Here is a 20583-nt window from a genome sequence, read left to right on the forward strand (position 1 = left end):
GGGGCGACGGCGGCGCGCGGGGGCGAAAGGCGGCGCTGGTTGCGGCACGCGGGAGCGCGGAGGGGGCGGTGCCGGCGGCGGCTCCGCATGGACCCGGGGAGGGCCCTTTTCCGGAAATAGCCGCGCAGGAGGGAGGCGGAGCCGTGGCGGAAAGGAGGTGGGGCCGCGGCGGGGAGGAGGCGGGGCCGCGGCGGGCGGGAGGCGGGGCCGCGGCGGGCGGGAGGCGGGGCCGAGGTGAGACGGAGGTAGAGTCACGGGAGGCGGGGCCCCGGCGGGTATCATTGTGAGGGGCACAGACGACAGTCAGAGTGACACTAACTTGACATCCGACCTGAGATGAGAAAGGAGTTTGATGGGATGAGATTCTGGAAAACATCTTGTAGTTCTGAAGATAATTTCTCAATTTGAGCCACGGTTTTACAGATGAGAAAACTCAAGCCTGAGGAACTCAAGACTTCCCCACTGATTAATGGCAGGATTCGGTTGGATCAAAACCAGGTCTTTTAACTCTTTTCTTCGGTTACCACTTAATGAGATCTCTAATACACCTTGTCCTGACTACTGTGCATGAGCAATAATAATAAATAAAATGACTTATACTGAAACAATTTAAGAGGGAAGCATCAACACGCTTTTATGTTTTACTACCGTGAATAAGGGTCTTCCCTGGTCGCTCAGACGGTAAAGCGTCTGTCTACCATGCGGGAAACCTGGGTTCGATCCCTGGGTTGGGAAGATTCCCTGGAGAAGGAAACAGCAACCCACTCCAGTACTCTTGCCTAGAAAATCCCACGGACGGAGGAGCTCGGTGTGCAGGCTACTGTCCTTGGGGTCGCAAAGAGTCGGGCACGACTGAGCGACTTCACTTCTTCACCATGAATAAAATTGTGGTGATCCACCCATCCATCACTCTTGATGGGTCCATCACATCCATCACTAACTTCCTGGGCTCTAAACTTACATGTCCAAGATAGATTTAGGTTAAGAATGCAGTTAGGACTCTGCACTTTCACTGCTGAGAGTCGGGTTAGATCCTTGGTCAGGGGAACTAAAGATCCCACAAGAAAAGTTCAGTTCAGTAGCTCAGTCGTGTCCGACTCTTTGCAACCCCATGAACCCCAGCATGCCAGGCCTCCCTGTCCATCACCAACTGCCTGAGTCTACCCAAACCCATGTCCATTGAGTCAGTGATGCCATCCAACCATCTCATCCTCTGTCGTCCCCTTCTCCTCCTGCCCTCAATCGTTTCCCAGCATCAGGGTCTTTTCTAATGAGTCAGCTCTTCACATCACGTGGCAAAAAGATTGGAGTTTCAGCTTCAGCATTAGTCCTTCCAATGAACACCCAGGACTGATCTCCTTTAGGATGGACTGGTTGGATCTCTTTGCAGTCCAAGGGACTCTCAAGAGTCTTCTCCAACAACACAGCTCAAAAGCTCAATTCTTTGGCACTCAGCTTTCTTTATAGTCCAACTCTCACATCCATACATGACTACGGGAAAAATCAACCTCGACTAGATGGACCTTTGTCGGCAAAGTAACGTCTCTGCTTTTTAATATGCTGTCTATGTTGATCATAACTTTCCTTCCAAGGAGTAAGCGTCTTTTAATTTCATGGCTGCAATCACCATCTTGCAGTGATTTTGGAGCCCCCAAAAACAAAGTCAGCCACTGTTTCCCCATATATTTGCCATGAAGTGATGGGACCGGATGCTATGATCTTCGTTTTCTGAATGTTGAGCTTTAAGCCAACTTTTTCACTCTCCTCTTTCACTTTCATCAAGAGGCTCTTTAGTTCTTCACTTTCTGCCATAAGGGTGGTGTCATCTGCATATCTGAGGTTATTGATATTTCTCCCAGCAATCTTGATTCCAGCTTGTGCTTCCTCCAGCCCAGTGTTTCTCATGATGTACTCTGCATTTAAGTTAAATAAGCAGGGAGACAATATACAGCCTTGACGTACTCCTTTTCCTATTTGGAACCAGTCTGTTGTTCCATGTCCAGTTCTAACTGTTGCTTCCTGACCTCCATACAGGTTTCTCAAGAGGCAAGTCAGGTGTTCTGGTATTCCCATTTCTTTCAGAATCTTCCACAGTTTATCATGATCCACACAAAGGCTTTTGCAGTCAATAAAACAGAAATAGATGTCTTTCTGGAACTCTTTTTTGCTGATCCAGCAGACATTGGCAATTTGATCTCTGGTTCCTCTGCCTTTTCTAAAACCAGTTTTAACATCTGGAAGTTCACGATTCATGTACTGTTGAAGCCACAAGAAAAGAGGTGCCACCAAAAAAGAAAGAAAGAAAATACAGCTAAGGGATAGTATTTAACCAGCAGGTTTTTGTTGATGTAACTGATACACTGTATTATGGAATGAAAGATCCCTACAACTGTTCAAATATATTTCACTAGAACCTGGAATGTTTACCTATCAGTTGTTAGACTGTCAGCCACATATGGTTAGAAGGGTTGGCTCTGTTGCTAACAAGTCTCTCTTGTACAGGATCAGGGTACCCAAAGTCTATGAAGTTGCCCCTTTCTTCCCTAACATCCTGCCCTCTGCACAATCAAAACAAACCAACTCTTAATTCTCAAGTTTCTAGGCACAACCCTGTCCAACCAACTCACTATAAAAATTCATACATTAGCCTCTTTTCCAAAGAAGGAAAATAATATATGGTCTTGAATTATAAATGATAATAGGGAAGATTGAGAAGTTTGAGTGCAAGAAAAACAGGACATTTCCCTATCTGAGAATGAACTGAACTGAATGGAATTAGGAAAGGGGAGTAAAGTGAACAAAAAAATGACTTTTTTCTTTCTCCAATTCCATCTGGTTTTGCTACTTCTCAGTCACTTGCCTTTTTTTCCCCCTGAGGGAAAGAGGATCCATTTTGCTTGTAATACTGTATCAAAATTTAAAGACAATTACACTGTATGTAAATTTCAGCCTAAAGGAAGATCTAAACAGGCTGACTTCTAAATGAACATAGACTTGAGAAATTCTCATTCAAATGAGGTATCCACATAAATGATTACAATAATATCTTATTTTCATCCTATATTCAATTGCTTAAATAACGGCTTTTTCCCCCGAAGTAAGCGTTAGTTGCTCAGTCGTGCCCAACTCTTTGCGACCCCGTGGACTGCAGCCCACCAGGCTCCTGTGTCCATGAGATTTTCCAGGCAAGGATACTGCAGTGGGTTGCCATTTCCTTCTCCAACAAATTCATGTAACTACCACACAAAAACAGTATTAGTCACAAAAGAAAAACCAATACCCAGCCAAAACACAGTATTCGTATTTTTTACCTATCAAATTGACAGAGATTCTCTCACCATTAACAAGCGTACAAGGAAATGAACACTAACCTCTGGTGAGGTACAATATTTAGAGGAACAAGTTTCTAACTTTTGACCAGGGTTCTTAACTACATATATTGTACAAAATATGTATAGAATGTTTGCTGCAACCATCTATACCAGAAAAGATAAAGCTGAAATACATATCCAACAAGGGACTGCTGAGGTGTGGCAGAGTAGAACACTGTGCAATTACTAATGTTGCAGAGCAAGGACGGGAAAACGATTAGCAGGAAAAAAGTGACAAAACCCCACACGCATGGCCCTACCCTGTCCCCAGCCACCTGCACCCAGAATCCTATTACTAATCGTTCTTCAGGGTGATAAGCCCAGTGCTCTCTCTGCTTCAAATAAAGTTCTTTCATAACAGGAAAAATTCTCATGTTCTGGTGCCCTAACTGTTCCGTTTTTCTTCCTTTTACTGTTAAGTAATTTGCACCCACTGCTTCTCAATTAAATTTGTAATCTACAAAACACTTTCAATACATATATCAACTTATGCAAAACCTAAATGTTTTTCTCATATTTTTTCAGGGTAAGTAAACAAGAGAAGTTGGCTCTTTCCATGCCTTGTGACTCAGGGACTCAAACTTCAGTAAGATGCTTTCCCCTGCTAGCACTCTACCCTCACTGTACCATCTGAAACAATGCCCTCAAAGTGCCTAATACTGTTTTACATAAAATAACAATCCAATAAATCTGCCTGAATTTCAGCTTTAATAAACTGAAAATTTTAATTCAAGACAGTAGGCCTAAACCTTAAGTGTGCTAAGTTTTTAGTAATATGTAAAGCTTGAAAAAGAAAAACAGAAATTAGGTGATGAGTTCTGGTGATATTTTATTTAGAAAAACATAGACCCACCCGGACCAAAGTCACAAAATCTTAAGCTTTTTCTTTTAAATGTCACACTAATTAGATGTAAGGTCATCGCAAATAACAAAAGTATTTACACACTGAACACAAAATAAATATAAAACAACTGAAATCCAATTAGTTCTCCATTGATTCATTTTGCATTCCCACTGCTCATCTTCTGTTTCATTTTTCTTTGTCTTTTGTAAATCCTTTTCTTTCTGGCTTTCAAATCGACTTTTGGCTCTGGTTTCACCCACTGTATTTCTACTGGCTTTTCCTCAGCCGGAGTAACAAAAACATCTGCAGTGGGATCATGGGGTAGAATAGTCTTTGGTTCTTTCTTTCTCAGCTTCTGCACATCTTTCACTTGCTGTTTCTCTCTGTATTTTGCAGCTGTGATGGATCTTATGACACGCCGATGCTAGAAACAAAAAAATATGAAAGGTGCTTTTGAATAAAAATAAACATTTTATACATGGCAAGGACATTCACTTATGAAACCTACTTCCCTTTACCCTGCATCATCAAAAAAAAAAAATAATCTGTAAGACTGGATGCAGCAAAAACCAAATTCAGTTTCACAGTTAACAGAACACTTATCTGACAGAATTACTTTGGCCCAAAAGTTTTAGGACATCAAGGACCAGTGAACAGAAACAGCTTACCATGTTTGGTGACTGGTAGTGAGGATTTTCATACAAAGTTGGTCCTCCAAAACTTCCCTGGAAAATCTTTATAAGATTTAAGACAAAACGGGGTCCTATTTCTACAAGAGCAGCATCTTCTTCAATGATCTTTAATTAAAAAAAGGAAACATTTCATTTTGATTTGAATAAAATACTTCTAAATGGTACACGGGCTATATCCTCATTACAAATGTGCCTAAAAGAACTAACAACCAATAAAGTTAAGGTGGAAGGGAAACTTGACAAATGCCAAATCATCAATATTTTCTGAAATGTATCACTGGTTACAGGTAGCTGTCATAGGAAAATATAAATGTCTTTTCAGTGTGTCTTTAAAATTGAGTCATTTCAATCTGGTCTGTATCTAGCTTCTCACAAAACATGTCTTCTTGCAAAACTAAAATATTTAAAACTGCAACCATGAGAACAAAATGTATTCAAGCACCCTATAAGGCACTCTTTCAAAATTTAAATCAATCCTTGAGTTGTTTTTATAAATCTAATTCAAATTAGATTAAAAGGCATATAAAAGGGTATATGGCAAAATTTATTTTTGAATGGCTACTGACTGTGGAATTAAGGAGCAACTTCTGAACCACAAATATTACTATTTTTTGCTTAAGGTAGGGCTACATTCAGAGGTTAAGAAGGGGATATGTTTAACTCACATCTTTTCTGCTTAACACAAGCAGAAAAAAGCCCAGTTTATTTCACACGCTGTCTGAAATTCTGTCTTGCTGTTTTCATCCACCTCTCCTCCTGAATGAATCACTGTATGACTCATCTGATAGTTCTCATTAAATGTTTTCTACGGGGGCTATGTTTTTCTAAGTCTAAAACCACACCCCAGCCCCAGCAGACTCTAACCTCTTAGGAGAGAAACTTATATTTTACTCAATGTCTAGTGACTTGTGAGAAAATCCATACTCAGCTGATAGCCATGAACTTAGGTTATGAAACAGGGGTTATTTACTACAAGTCTGTAGGGAAAAGAAAGCTATGTAAGAGAAAAAGAGTATCATTTGCCTATTCCATATCATAAACACTATATATCCTAACTTATATAATTAAAAATATAAGCTAACCTGAAAGTTCCGAAACCATATCCTATTATCCAAAATGGTGAATGTAAACACATGGTCCACAAATGGCTGGCTTTTGGGATGATACCGTGGTGTACTGAAGATCTAGTGGAAAAAGGGACATGTTAGTTCTGTACTCTATGACATACCATGTGTGTTTTAGATAAAGTTAAAAGGAAGACACTTATTTATAATATTTTACTAAAAACAGTTTCTAGTAAAGCTATTTACCTGAATTAAGAGCTCTTTTAACAAAGCATAATGTGGTAATTCATCAAAAACCTATAAGAATAAAGTGAACATATTATTTGACAACATTAATTGTGCTTAAAATTGTGTTTTATTAACTAAATTGAATTATACAACTATATCCACTCAAAAAAAACAACCATGCACAGTAAGAAAATTAAACCTCATACACTGAATGAGAAACTTACAGGGTCAAAAGACAAGAGGGGCCGAGAACCTTTTAAACAGTTTCCAGTCATCTTTAGCTCAGCTAGGGTATGAACTAGAAAAATTATAACAACAAAAACAGTTATAACTTTGGCACAATTATCCCAAAAGATTATTTTCAATTTTCTCACACAAAAAAAATTTAAATTGAGTCAACTTACTATTTTGAACAAGGAATTTAGCAGATGGTCCATGAGGTGAATTTGAAAGCCTAAAAAATATAAAAGAAGCTTTTTCAACTAATTAGAATTTAGAATGTAGTAAAAGCTTACTACCAGCTCAATTTAAAAGATACCACAGAGACTTCCCTGGTGGTCTAGTGGTTAACACCCTGTACTTCCAATGCAAGGGAACACAGGTTTGATTCCTGGTCTGGGAACTAAGATCCCACATGCCACACGGTGCAGTCAGAAACATAAAATGCACAGTTTAAAAAAAAGAAAAGATACCATAAAGTGCTAACAGTATTCACATATTCCCAAATTTATTTAATACATTCTCTTTCAATATTGATTTCTAACATAATTTCACAGTTTTGAAAGAAAAGACTCTATGGTTTCAATACCTTTAGACCATGGAATTTTTGCATTTGTTGTACATCCCTAGATATGTTCCAGTGTCTCCTGGTTTATAGTCTCTGGGAACTTGAATACAATTTGTATCCTGCTGTTGTGTGAAAACTAGATAAATCTTAATTATATTAAACTGGTTCACAGTGCTTTTCAGGTCCACTATATTCTTCTACTTTTCTGTCTATTCATTCTATTAATTTTTGAGAGTTTGATATTGAAACTCCAACTAAAAATCATAATTAATCTACTAAAAAATAATTGCAATATATTGTAGAACTATAACTTTTATTTTCCAAGTCTCCTGTAAATGTGTTATACTTTCATAATTTAAAAAATTTAAAAAAAATACATTCTCTTACCACATATAGAGATCTTGTTTTTTCTTAGCTTCAAAATAGATACATTTATTGCAGTTTTTCATTTCACAAACCTAAATGTAGCAAAGTATAGAAAAATAAAGTACATAATAAAACTAAGATCTAAAGCAATTCAAAGAATGAATATTCAGATTCCTCCAAGAATACGTCAGCAGGTTAAGAGGTTACATAGGTCTAAATCAAAGTAGATTTATTTGCAGAAATGTTTAGATTTTCTGCATAAGGTAAACTATGCTCTGCCCACCTCTTTGACGGAAACAGCTACTATTTCTGGTCTAGCATTTTAACTGGCCTCCCTTGGGGAACCTCTTCTTCTGACCATATTCCTGTGTACAAACTACTAAGATTAAAAACAACCCCAGGAATAAAGCATATTACAACCTCACCAATTGCAGAAACAGTCCTTAAAGAACCAAAAACATCCTTTATAACCATTACTTTGATGTTTAACTCTTTTGCTGTTCTATTTTAAGCTCAAGAAATTTATGTTTTTTCTTCCTCATCTGTACTACCATTTCTGTGATTTGGTTCTATAAAATCACTAAGGAGTATACAAAACCTATTTCAAGTTGAAGTAAACGTCAACGTCTTAAAGATTTATAAAGTCACAAGTGAGAAATGCACAAAAGCAATAAGGGAATGAAGTCCTTTATTATTGTAGTATTTATAAATTAATATATACACACTATATATATACACTACCTGAGGCTTAAAGAATTCATCAATTCAATGCTTTTGTTGCTTACTTTCTTGGAATAAATAGAACTACATGCTAAGTTGTGAGCGTTAGTTGCTGCAATCTAGATCCTATTTATGTCTCCTATCTTCACTTGAAATTATACTACCTATTAGAGGCCTGACTCCCTCATTAGAATGTAAGTTCCATGATGACAGGGGCATTTCTTTTAACACTCTTTCTATAGAATAATCTCATGATAGAACAGGGCTTCAAAATTTTATGCTAAATGAATAACAGAAGCCTTTCTAATAACTAGAAAGAAGTATCTAAAACAATTCTAAGTTTTAAAAAAATTTGCTTTAAAAATGAAAGTTTAGTCTTCAACACTACTTTGAAATTTTAACCTATTACTAGTCCATAATACCTTAAGAGCAAATATCATATGCACTGCTTTTAATACTAGCAAAATACTTTTCTCAATATGCTTATTGAAAGAATGACAAATTTAAGAATGACCAAGAAATAATACATACTGAAGCACTAAACTGTGTGAAATAGACAATGAGTACTATAAAAAAATTTAGAAGGTACATAATTAAAGTTCATAAAATTTGCATGTCTTATACAAAACAATTTAAGTCACTGGATAACTGACATTTTTTAAATGATCAACTTCTCATGTTCTAAAATATTGCTTCTAGATAGTGCTGCTAGAATATTTTACTTTACTTTCTTAAATTACCTCATTAATCACAAATAACTTATCTTTACGATCCATTTTAGTATCTGTAAAAAGAAAAAAAAACAATTAAAAAGATTTCAAAGCTACTTCAATCAAATCACTCATACTTTCTAGAAAATAAGTATCTTTATAATTTTGTTTAAATGAGATTTACTGATCTTCAAAATGATTAGAGCTGAAGACACATGACCTCTTTAAAAATCTTGTTCTTTTGAAATACAAAAAGGAGTGATTGAAAATAGTCCTCAGGAAATATAAAGATCTAGGCAGTGTTTCTTTGCGTGCAGGCATACCTCAGAGATTCTGCCTGTTCAGTTCCAGATGACCATAATAAAGAGAATATTGAAAGAAAGCAAGTCATAAATTTTTTTGATTTCTTGCTACTGCTGCTAAGTTGCTTCAGTCGTGTCCGACTCTGTGTTACCCCATAGATCCCCCGTCCCTGGGATTCTCCAGGCAAGAACACTGGAGTGGATTGTCATTTCCTTCTCCAATGAATGAAAGTAAAAAATGAAAGTGAAGTCGCTCAGTTGTGTTCAACTCTTCACGACCCCATAGACTGCAACCCACCAGGCTCCTCCATCTTCCTAGTGCATATAAATGTCATGCTTATACTATACCGTAGTCTATCAGATGTACAAACACATTACATGCAAACAATGTACATGCCTGAATTTAAAAATATTTTAATGCTAAAAATGCTAACCATCATCTGAGCCTCCAGTGAGCCACGGTAGTAACTTCAAAGATCACTGATCACAGATCACAAAATAACAATGAAAAGGTTTGAAACACTGCAAGAATTATCAAAATGTGACAGAGATACAAAGTGAGCAAATAAATGCCATTGAAAAAATGGAGCCAAGAAACTTGCCTGACACAAGGTTACCACAAGTCTGCATATGGAGAAAAAAAAAATTGCAAAAAAGTGAATAAAAGTGAATAATAATAATAAAATAAAAAGTGAATAAAAAGACCACAATAAAATGAGGTCTACCTAAATTTTATGAATCTCTTTCCAAAACAGGAAAGTTCTCACAAACCAATTTTAGGACACAGGTTTTAGAAACACTCACTTAGGGAAACAATACAAATTAAAATTCTCTTTATGTAACTACAGACCTCAGTTTCAGAAACACTGTTATTTTATTCAGAAACACTGTTATGTTATTACCAAGAATTAAAACCTAAGCACCTCCCAACACAGGCACAAAATACAGCTGCATGAGAACACTGTCATGGTTCCAAATCCCATTACTAAATGGTTTTCATTTGCTGGTAAGACATCCCATTATAAAAGAAAAAGCTTGGCATTTAGGAGTAGACTGAGTCCCAACTGAAAGGTGCTTCAAATCATACTCCTGATACATTAAGTTTTTAATAGGAACCATTTTTTGTTTTGTTTTGTTGTAAATGCAGAAAATAATACATGGCAGTCTTGATTCATTTAGAAGGACAAACCAGCTCACGGCCTCTGAGAACATTATAATGAAGTCATTCCCGGACTTTCAAAAAATGTTTTAGAGAAGACAATGCTTAATGAATTTTGCAGAGAATTTCTAAAAAATATTAATTGGAAAAATCTTGGCACTGAACAGATAAAACTTCTGAGAAGTCGTTGTTCTTTACCTGACATGCTGAATGAATAAAGTGTGACTAGAAGTGAAAATATATAAACAAGCAAGTTTACAAATACGAAATTTTAACACATATGATATAAAAGCACCTGCTTTAGAATGAGGCATCAACATTCTCAAGTCTTGCATTAAATGTCTTGTTCTGAAATTTATTCCTCTAGAAGAAAAGATGAGAATCCGTTCCTTATTTTTCCACTTCCCCTAAAGGAAAAAAGTGTGAGAATTTTAACACTTCATGGTGAATCTATCTTGTTTAAAAATAAATGCTTCCAAGTAGCAACTCAAACAATCCCGACCTCAGCCTTTAATTCAATCTCAGTAGCATTTACTGACCCCAGCTGCTACCCAGAAACCTCCTTGGCTTCCTTTCGTTTTTCTTCAATTTCTCCAGTTCCTCCTCCTGATTATGACAGTTCTCATAATCACTCTCACAGCTTTCACTGTCAACTAACTCTACAGAAAGATAAGGAACTCTTTCTAGCTCAAATAATCCAGTATCTGACTTACCTCAAATTCAACTTTAGGATACCAAATCTTAAAATCTAGTAAACATCCTTCCTATTTTTCTGATGATGTCACCATCATTTCAGTCCCCCATGCTTTGAATCTTCCATTTGCCCTTATCTCATATCATAAGTACCAGTAAATGCTGTCAATTTCTCTTTCCAACAACTCTTAGTCCTCTCTTAGTGATACTGCCTTCAAGGTTCAGATTCTTATAATCTCATAACAATTGCAGACCTTCAAATGCTAGTCCTCCCTACCAAGAGCTCCTCCAATAGACAAGGTGGACTACCCCCTGCTTGCTCCAATCACATCTTTATCTTCCAGGGTTTTCTAAACAAAGTTTAAAATGACAAAGCTTTAACACTAGATTCTAAAGTACATTTATATTTCTACCTACACTTTAGCCAATTTGGCTTTTTTTTTCAAATCCAGCATTTCATCCACTTCAACACCTCTGATTAGTTTTTTTCTCTCCCTCTGGACTTATATTGTTCCCTCTCATTTCTGAATATGGAAATTTTGGCCTCACCTTGGGATCCAATTCAAAGGCTGAATCCTTCATGATCCCTTATCTGGTTATTCTAAAGGAATGTTTATCTCCTGCACTTAAATAAAAAATTTCATATTATGACTCAGATGACAGATACCATCACATTTCTTTTTAGCTCCTCTGGGAAGAGTGAGAATACTAACATTTACAGAAAATCTACAAGAAGTCCAGTTTACTCTTCACAAAAAGTAAACTACATTTTCTTCCTTAGTTTGCAAGTGAGAAGTGTTCAAAATGTCCCCGTTAATTAATATCAGGGTTAGAATTCAAGCTAATCTTTCATTCCTCAAAGCTAACTCCTTTCCCAGTGCTTGCCACATATACCCATCATTCACTACGCGGTATATACAGATCTATGCTAAGCTGTGGTGGAGGTGGCAGGAGACGACAGAAGGAAATCACTACATCAGACCAACTGCCTCCACAGTATTTTATCTAGCTTAAGGAGCTCTCAGATGAATGAAAGATTCAACAACTTGTGTTCACCTTCTTCTGAATAAAAACCACCAACTTACATATCAGTTCTTAGTTTCCTTCTAAACTCCAACATTTTAGGAGAAAGTGGTCTTGCAATCCCAAAGCACGGGAAACCTAACTTCTTTCAGTGCTTGGCACATTAAAACTTTGCCAAGTACACCTAAAACTCATAGTATCTACCCTAGTTTTTCGTATCCCTTGAGAGTTACAAACTAAACAAGTCGGGGATGGAATGGGAATGAGGTTCAAGAAAGAATGGATATATGTGTACTTTTGGCTGATTCACGTTGTTGTACATTAGAAAACTGTACAACACAACACTGTAAAGCAATTAAAAGTAAAATTTTAAAAGTCACGTTTAAAGCACAGTCCCAAAGGACAGTAGCTTTTTAAAGAACCGCATAACCAACTTCAACATTCAAAATACGGGAATATTCTGGATATCCCATCACTGGAAGGGATATATACTAGAGAGAGACAAGCAAGTTTAAGGAAGAATTCCTTCCTCCGACAACAACAAAATACGAAGGAAATGAAGACCAAACACTGGGACAGTCCCCGAAAGTCGCTTCTCGGCGAGCCAGGTAACATCTTTGAAATCGGTCAAGTTGCTCAGTCAGCAGCCTGCCAAGAGTGCAGCCACGTGCACTAGGGTTAGACGTAAACGCGGCAGCTGGTCCCGCCGGGAGAGCTGAGACGAAGCTCCCGTTTAACACCCCCAGCATCTCTGAAACCCCCAGAGCGGGAATCAGGTAGGTACCACAACGAAAGCGCGTGGAGCCGCGGCCGCAAAGCCTCCTTTACCTTGCAAACTGGGCCTGGGATACGATCTTTCTCTTCTTCCGCCGCCTCCTCCGATACTTCGTTCTGCTTAGCCGGCAGCTTGCCATCTTTCGCGTCTCTTTTCAGCTTTTTCGCCTGAACCGCCAGGCCTCCACGCCGTTTCCTCTTGGTCGCCGCCATCTTGCCGCGCGCCTTCGCTCTGGGCCTTCCTTCCGGCTCTGCCAGTCGCTCCGCCTTCCTGTCTCTATGGTCCCGGTCTCCAGCTCCACAGTCCTGCAGCTCTATGGTGCCTCCTTTCCGTCTTTATGGTACGGCCCGTTCGGCTCTCTAGGCTTCTATCTCTGTGGTGACGGTGGCCGAGGTGGCCGGCATATCTGAATAGAGTGGCGGGAGCCGCTCCACTTCCTCCGCAGTTTTCTAGGAGCTGCATCCGGGCGCTGCGCAAAGGTAGGGTTTGGGCGCTGGGGATCCCAAGACAAGTCTGTAAGCGGGTCGTGGGCTGGTGAGTGGTGGTGGCTGGTTGTCTGGGTCACTTGGAGGACCTTCCAAGGACTCAAGCCCGCCCCCCTAGCGCATATCCTGTTAGAAGTAAGATTGGAGGCGCGGGACAGCTCTTCTCTGACTGAGGAAGCGGAGCCTCTGTTTGGCTTGGCGAAACTGACCCCCAGTGACCGTGTTAGTTGCGTATTTCTGTCCTTCGTAACTTTTCGTGTTACTGTCCCCTTACTAAAGACGACGAAACCCTAGTTTACAGGGTAATTTCCCCCAAAGTTAGAGATAGTTAAGTGGCAGAGGTGGGGTTTCAGTCCCTACTTCGAGGCTTCTTCCACTCGGCTCAGCGCAGGTTGAAATCGCGGGCCTCGTCAGCCTGGACAGGGAGTTTTATTGTCCGATCTCATCAGGAGCATCCCTCGGGGCCGAATGCGCCGTGGACCATGCCCCTCCTAACCCAGAGGATCCCAGACGAGAATGATTACTGCTTAGTGGCCAGCCTTGACAACGTCAGGAACCTCTCCACTATCTTGAAGGCTATTCATTTCCGAGAACATGCCACGTGTTTCGCTACTAAAAATGGAATCAAGGTTACAGTGGAAAACGCAAAATGTGTACAAGCAAATGCTTTTATTCAGGTATGGAAGTTGGCACCTTTAATCCAGTGACATGTGACATTCTTCACCCAGCTCAATGAATTCCAAGGGTCCTCATTTAAGTTGGAGCACAAAATATCATTATTTGAATTCTTTTTCTCTCCTGATAACAAATCCTTTTCCTACCCTGTTTTACAAAGATAATGGTTAATAATGTCTAAAATATATTAAACTGTAGGTGGGTACTTTTTCTGAGTGTTTTGTGTGTTTATGTGTTTAAATAATTTAATCCTCACAACAATAGTGGTTTAGATGTAGTTTCTTTAGTTCTAGGTAACATATGTTTACTATGAGCAAGGGTACTGAAGTTCCTATGACTACAGATCATCAGCACTTTTTCTCACATAACTCGAAAACTGAAATGATTTGTGTTTGAACTGTCAGTTGGTGTCTGTACTAGAATGAGTGCTTTTGTGTAGAAAATGGCAATGTCCATCATGAGTGCCAAAACTGTCCTGATGGCAGCTAAACTTTGTAAGTGATTTGTCAGCAGTCCTATAGCTGGCAAGTGGCTTGGTTGGGATGAGAACCCACAACATTTGTTTCTGTAGTATATGCTCTTTTGCACTACTTCCCTATTATTATTTTTTCCTCGTCTTGGTTATAATCTGTTTGTTCTTACAAAGTAATAGTTGTGTGGTTCAGATAGGATTTCACATTTAATTTAGCATTTTTTTTGGAACACCTAAGGGTACAGTATGACCTCAGGTATAGAGGGATTAATCAGACATGGTTCCTGTCCTCAAAAGAAATTGAGAGTCAGTTATTACTCATGCATTGTCTAATTTGTTTGGCTCTTTTCCACATGACCTTAGCCCAACTGATGGGTACAAAAAGGAGACAAGGGAGAGTCATGTAGGAGATAGCTTAGCTCCAAGGAGCTAGATGAAGGACCTTTTCATAAAGTTTTGCATCAGACTGAAATCAGCTACACCTTCAGCTACTGAGTAGTAGTATTCTAGTGGATCTCAGTTGAAAAAGTTTTAAGATGTGTTTGATAATCAGAAATTATTTTCATGGATTTAGCACAATATTGTTATTTTAAAAACATAAAGTGAGCTCTAGAATTGTATATGTGCATTTTCATTCTTTAACATACATTTTCACATGTACTTTTTTTTTTATAGGCTGGAATATTTCAAGAGTTTAGAGTTCAAGAAGAGTCTGTTACTTTTCGAATTAATTTAACTGTCCTTTTAGACTGTTTGTCTATTTTTGGATCAAGTCCTGTGCCAGGTGAACTATTTTATTGTCATTATAATAACATAAAAGCATTTCTGGATGGTCAGAAAAACAAAGGAAAATTATTAGAATATAAGTAATATAAACATTTGTTTAAAAAATTAATTGCCAATTTGTTTTTCATTTGCCACAATCATGTATTCTGATTTTTCATAATATTAGTAGATGCTAATGGTTCTTATATTTACATTCACCTTTTAATTTATAAAGCTTTTAGGATTTTAAATTTGAACTAATCAAAAGAATACTTTGAACATGTCTTAAATATGTTTAACATTGAGAAATATATTTTAATTGCTTCTTTTCCCTAATTTGTCAAGAATTATAGTTAGTGGCAGAGAAAATAGATAGCAGTTGTCCTGACTCCCAGTTCACTGTGTTTGACATTTACTCTTTTTTCTTTAAGCCCTATTTATAAATTAAGTTTATTTTCCTAAATGCTTTTCTTTAAAATAGTCATATACTTTTAGAAATAGTTAAAACTACAGGGAAACCCCAGAAGGATGATTTTTACTTCATAGGAAAGGATCAGTTATGGTCCTCTAGAAAATATGTTTTAATTTTGTACTGACAATTCCATTATTATTGGAATTGGTTAAAATTATAATTTTCTAATGCAGTGATCCCCAACTGGTTTTCCATAAAAGCATCTGCCTTCTTCCATTCCTCAGTGTGGTTCTCCACCCAGTAAGAAAGAGGAGTCGCATGTCCTGTCATATTCCTTCTCCTCTTTATTGTTTTGCAGAGCTAAAACCCTAACCTCCATTAATCACCCTTTTTCTCCCAATTAGACCTTAAGACAGAGAAGGCAATGGCACTCCACTCCAGTACTCTTGCCTGGAAAATCCCATGGGCAGAGGAGCCTGGAAGGCTGCAGTCCATGGGGTCGCTGAGGGTCGGACACGACTGAGCGACTTCACTTTCACATTTCACTTTCATGCATTGGAGAAGGAAATGGCAACCCACTCCAGTGTTCTTGCCTGGAGGATCCCAGGGACGGCGGAGCCTGGTGTGCTGCTGTCTGTGGGGTCACACAGAGTCGGACACGACTGAAGTGACTTAGCAGCAGACCTTAAGATGTGGTAAAATATAAAGACTATCTCCCAGTAGAAAATGTTGAGAGGGTCCTTATCACAGCAAATACATTGATGTTATCATAAGACAATATGAAAGCAATTCATTGTTAACACAGACTGAACCTTCAAGAATAGCATAGTCTATCCTACAACAGTTATTATTAATACATGCGATATAGACTGTATAGATTCTCCATCCTGAAGTTGTATATTTATATATAATCACCTAGCTATCTCTGAAGTGTTGTTTTTTTTTTTTTTTGCAACCTGGAAAACTATTTCAAAGAGTATTTTATTCCCAGTTTTTTGCAGTTATTTTTGGAATTGTCTACACACAACTATTATCAGGGAAGATGTGATCCCTTCTCATAAGGATATACAAATATATATGCTAGAAATGGACACAGTATAATATTCTTGAGTTGTAGGCATGATTTGAGGAGAAGCTGAGCCCAGAGCTCTAAAACTAAGCCCAGAGTATGATTTGTTTCCTTTGCAGGGACTTTTACTGCACTTCGGATGTGTTACCAAGGTTATGGTTACCCTCTGATGCTGTTTCTAGAAGAAGGAGGTGTGGTGACAGTGTGTAAAATCAATACTCAGGAGCCTGAGGAGACTCTGGATTTTGATTTCTGCAGCACCAATGTCATTAATAAAATTATTCTGCAGTCAGAGGGGCTCCGTGAAGCATTCTCTGAGCTGGATATGACGAGTGAGGTCCTGCAGATCACCATGTCTCCAGATAAACCTTATTTCAGGTACTTGAAAGCCCTGCAGTCCTAGTTAATGTAGTTTACTCCATCTACCTGCTTACACATTTGCTTAGGATGCAAAGTTTTTGTTACCCAGGATACAAGAATTTTCAGAACTTCAGAGAGCTTCTACTCTTTCTTCATACTTTTATGTGTCAGGACACTAGAAGACCCAGGGAGACTCACTCACTATTGAAAGCTTCATAGGTAGTGTTGGTTTTTAGAAGAGTAGCCCCGTCTCTGAGTTCATAAACTAGTCATTTCAGTGCTGTACTACTTACCATTATAGATCAGTTGCATTGTGAGGAAAATTGGGCTTAAACTTTTGCAAAAGGTGTTTACAGCATGTGGTATCTCTTTTTTCCAAGTTAGTACAGGATGCTGGAGGAAATAGGTGTTTTCTATACATGGTTCATTCACTAAGGGTCATTCACCTAGAGTGTGCATATTTACATTAAGCATTACAGGAAGGAAGAGCTTAAAATCAAGGTGATAAGGATATACATGAAACACCTTAGAGAGAAGAAAATTTCATACCATTAAGATTAGGGAACCAGCACAGGAGTACTTAGGGAGGCATGGTCAAGGTGAGCTTCCTAAGAGGACAATTTTCAGCGGGAATATAGTACCAAAAACTGTGAAGCTGCTTCTCATATTTTACCTAACAAATGAAATGGCAAAACTCTTCAGGATTAAAATCAGAGAATTTACTTATTTCTACTCTTTTGAACTACTTCAGAATATTAGAGTAAAGGAGTTAAATACATACGGTATAAGAAGTGTAATTATTCTTTTTGTATCTACTTTAGAAGAACTGCAGGCTTTTCTTATTGGTTGCTGCTACTGCTAAGTTAATTCAGTCGTGTCTGATTCTTTGCGACCCCATAGATGGCAGCCCACCAGGCTCCCTCCATCCCTGGGATTCTCCAGGCAAGAACACTGGAGTGGGTTGCCATTTCCTTCTCCATTTCCTCCTCCTTATTGGTTAGGTAGTTAAAAAATTTGCTCAAGATTGGTTAAAATGCTAATCAAAATGGAAATGAGTATAACCCTACTTAAGCAGTGATGTGAATTAAAGATTCCAGGCATTTTAACAGAGTATTCCAGAGGCTCCCCATCTAAATGATCTCTCTCAGCATGGGTGACTAGATGAATCATGGTATTTTTCATCTCCCATACAGGAAATGATTTGGTGGTGGGGAACTGGAAGTTGAAATATTTTTTTCTGGATATGTTAAACTTGAGCCTGTGACACTAAGGAGTAGTTGGATAGATAGATGTAGAGTTCAGGAGATCAGTCTAGACTAAAAATATAGATTTGGGAACCATCAGCCAGCAAACACCTAGGTCTTTATCACTGTGCTCACATAGAGCTCACCTACAGTGCTCATGTATGTTAATTCCAGGTGGCTCAGATGGTAAAGAATCTGTCTGCAGTGCAGGATACCCAGGTTCGATCCCTTGGTCAGGAAGGTCCTCTGGAGAAGGGCATGGCATCCCACTCCAGTATTCTTGCTGGAGAATCCCATGACAGAGGAACCTGGTGAGCTTCAGTCCATGGAGTCACAAAGAGTCGAACAGGACTTGAACCACTAACACTTTCACTTTCCAAAACAAATGATCAGTAAGTTAAGTAAACATAAACATTCACAAATTGTCTGCAAACTACTGATATTCCCAAGCAAAGAAAACCATAAAACAGCCTGAAAAGCATCTGAGACACACAAAAGCCCTAATTGCTTGGTGTGGCAGTAGACATAGCTGGCAGGGCCCTGGGCTTGCCGTCGACATAGATCAGGGTTTTCCGTCACTCCTCCACTCTCCTGTTACATGGTTCTGATTTGAGGAAGAGGGAGGGACAATGTCAAAGTAATATTAAGGTAATGAAATGGAGGCAGAGCCCCCTAGATTCCTTCTGTGACTGGCTTTTTGCAAAGTCATTTATTAGTTGCTAGCTCTGTACTGCAGCATCCCACAGGAATCTTTTTATGTCATTGTTACAGTGCCTTGTCTACAGCTGTCTACTTACCGGTTCCGCTCACCAGAATGAGCTTCTTAAGGAAGTGTTTGCTTATTTGGATACTAATGTGGCTTATTGTTGAACCAATGAGTAAATGAATTGCTCATTTTGTACTATAGGTTATCTACTTTTGGGAATGCAGGAAGCTCCCACCTTGACTATCCCAAAGATTCTGATTTGATGGAATCATTTCACTGCAGTCAGACCCAGGTCAACAGGTCAGTAGGTTGCCATTTTGGTGATGAAGGCGAGGTTAAATACTATATTTCTATTAAATAAAATTTTTTAAGATTTTCAATGTATAGATAAAAGTATAGCAAAAAATAAATAGTAGGTTGCTGGGTTTACTTGGGAATTTGGCATTGTGATAGTGAATTAAATTTTCAAAATGAAGAAAATATTAGCAAATTGGACGGCCATTTGATTCTGTTCTTATATTTGCTATTTCGTAGTTCTTGGCTAACTTTTGTCCTTTATGCTTTAAATGTGTCCAAATAACAGCTTTTTGTTTACTTTTCTGCAGATACAAGATTTCTTTACTGAAACCCTCTACAAAGGCATTAGTCCTGTCTTGTAAGGTATCTATTCGAACAGATAACCGAGGATTTCTCTCATTACAGTATATGATTAGAAATGAAGATGGACAAATATGCTTTGTGGAATATTACTGCTGTCCTGATGAAGAAGTTCCTGACTCTTAGTCTTCAGTATGGTGGTTCACCCATTATTTATGTACACATGCATAGTAGGTCATGTTCTCATGCTGAGTGCAATCCCTCCGTGACTTCCTATTAAGATTTTCGAAGGGGAAGAAGCAGGGAGGAGGAGCAGCACAGTCCCTTTCCCGATAGTTGCTGTAGGTTTTGTCAGTGATGTTGACGTAGATTATCCAGTACTGGACTAGTCTGTGGTTCTGTCTTTTGAACTCACGGAAATTGTTGTAAGTCAAGGTGCATAAGTTTTATGTGTTATTCTACTTAAGTAGGACATTCCAAGAGTATAAAAATTTGAAGTTTGGTGAAGCCATATCAGAAATGTTGTTTTATTTATTCACTATTAGAAAAAGCAATAGCATATGGACATCACTTCCTAGTTGGAATTCTGGAGACTCTGTCATAAAACAGTGGTTCTCAGAGTGTCATGCCTAGACCCCCTGGAAACTTGTCAGGAACTCTGGGGGCGGGGCGAGCAATCTGTAGTTTAAACAGCTTCCCCCATCTTCTCCCCCGCCACCCCCAACATTCTGATCCTTGCTAAAGTTTGAGAACCACTGTTTTGAAGGATATTTTTTTTTTAATAGCATTTTAATTGTATTGAAGTGACTGCTTTGCCAGTGTTCTGAAGTTTAGGTGTCACCAAACATGTCTAAATAATTATATGATTTATTTACATTTTGAAGGCATCTATGAACATGATATAAAACAGTCTTCAGAATTACAGATTTTCATCTTGTTCTGAAAACCATTCATTGTAGTAAGTACTTATGAGATACCTTCTATTTGCCTATAAGAGTTCCTCAACCAGGGCTTCCCACGTGGCTCAGTGGTAAAGAATCCACCTGCCAATGCAGGAGACACAG

The 20583-nt window shown here is 38.5% G+C and overlaps 2 protein-coding genes across 2 annotated transcripts; one reads left to right on the forward strand and one right to left on the reverse strand.

Annotated features, from left to right (window-relative positions):
• Window positions 1-4203: 4203 nt before the first annotated feature.
• On the reverse strand, window positions 4204-12946 carry BRIX1 (biogenesis of ribosomes BRX1). Its single transcript, XM_068990570.1, has 10 exons — window positions 12788-12946; window positions 10539-10650; window positions 8813-8856; window positions 7374-7444; window positions 6604-6653; window positions 6424-6497; window positions 6218-6268; window positions 5990-6091; window positions 4884-5012; window positions 4204-4639 (listed from the first exon to the last, which is right to left on the reverse strand). Exons 1-10 carry the CDS (start codon window positions 12944-12946, stop codon window positions 4370-4372), a joined length of 1062 nt encoding a protein of 353 aa, XP_068846671.1. The 3' UTR covers window positions 4204-4369.
• A 204-nt stretch (window positions 12947-13150) lies between these two features.
• On the forward strand, window positions 13151-20243 carry RAD1 (RAD1 checkpoint DNA exonuclease). The gene is made up of 6 exons (XM_068990722.1): window positions 13151-13213; window positions 13669-13896; window positions 15042-15150; window positions 16732-16990; window positions 19124-19222; window positions 19528-20243. The coding sequence occupies exons 2-6, from the start codon at window positions 13702-13704 to the stop codon at window positions 19703-19705; spliced, it is 840 nt and encodes a 279-aa protein (XP_068846823.1). The 5' UTR covers window positions 13151-13213; window positions 13669-13701; the 3' UTR covers window positions 19706-20243.
• Window positions 20244-20583: the final 340 nt, after the last annotated feature.

Source organism: Capricornis sumatraensis, chromosome 18 (genome assembly GCF_032405125.1).
Source record: "Capricornis sumatraensis isolate serow.1 chromosome 18, serow.2, whole genome shotgun sequence".
Lineage (NCBI taxonomy): Eukaryota > Metazoa > Chordata > Mammalia > Artiodactyla > Bovidae > Capricornis > Capricornis sumatraensis.

Bases quoted from the DNA above. Each gene is read 5' to 3' on its own strand.
- RAD1 (XM_068990722.1), top strand. From the start codon at position 13,702: ATGCCCCTCCTAACCCAGAGGATCCCAGACGAGAATGATTACTGCTTA. The intron at 13,897-15,041 runs GTATGGAAGTTG...TTTTTTTTATAG, and splicing joins AAGCAAATGCTTTTATTCAG to GCTGGAATATTTCAAGAGTT. The intron at 15,151-16,731 runs GTGAACTATTTT...TTTCCTTTGCAG, and splicing joins TGGATCAAGTCCTGTGCCAG to GGACTTTTACTGCACTTCGG.
- BRIX1 (XM_068990570.1), bottom strand. From the start codon at position 12,946: ATGGCGGCGACCAAGAGGAAACGGCGTGGAGGCCTGGCGGTTCAGGCG. The intron at 7,445-8,812 runs GTAATTTAAGAA...TGCTACATTTAG, and splicing joins AGTTATTTGTGATTAATGAG to GTTTGTGAAATGAAAAACTG. The intron at 4,640-4,883 runs GTAAGCTGTTTC...TTTTGTTTCTAG, and splicing joins ACTACCAGTCACCAAACATG to CATCGGCGTGTCATAAGATC.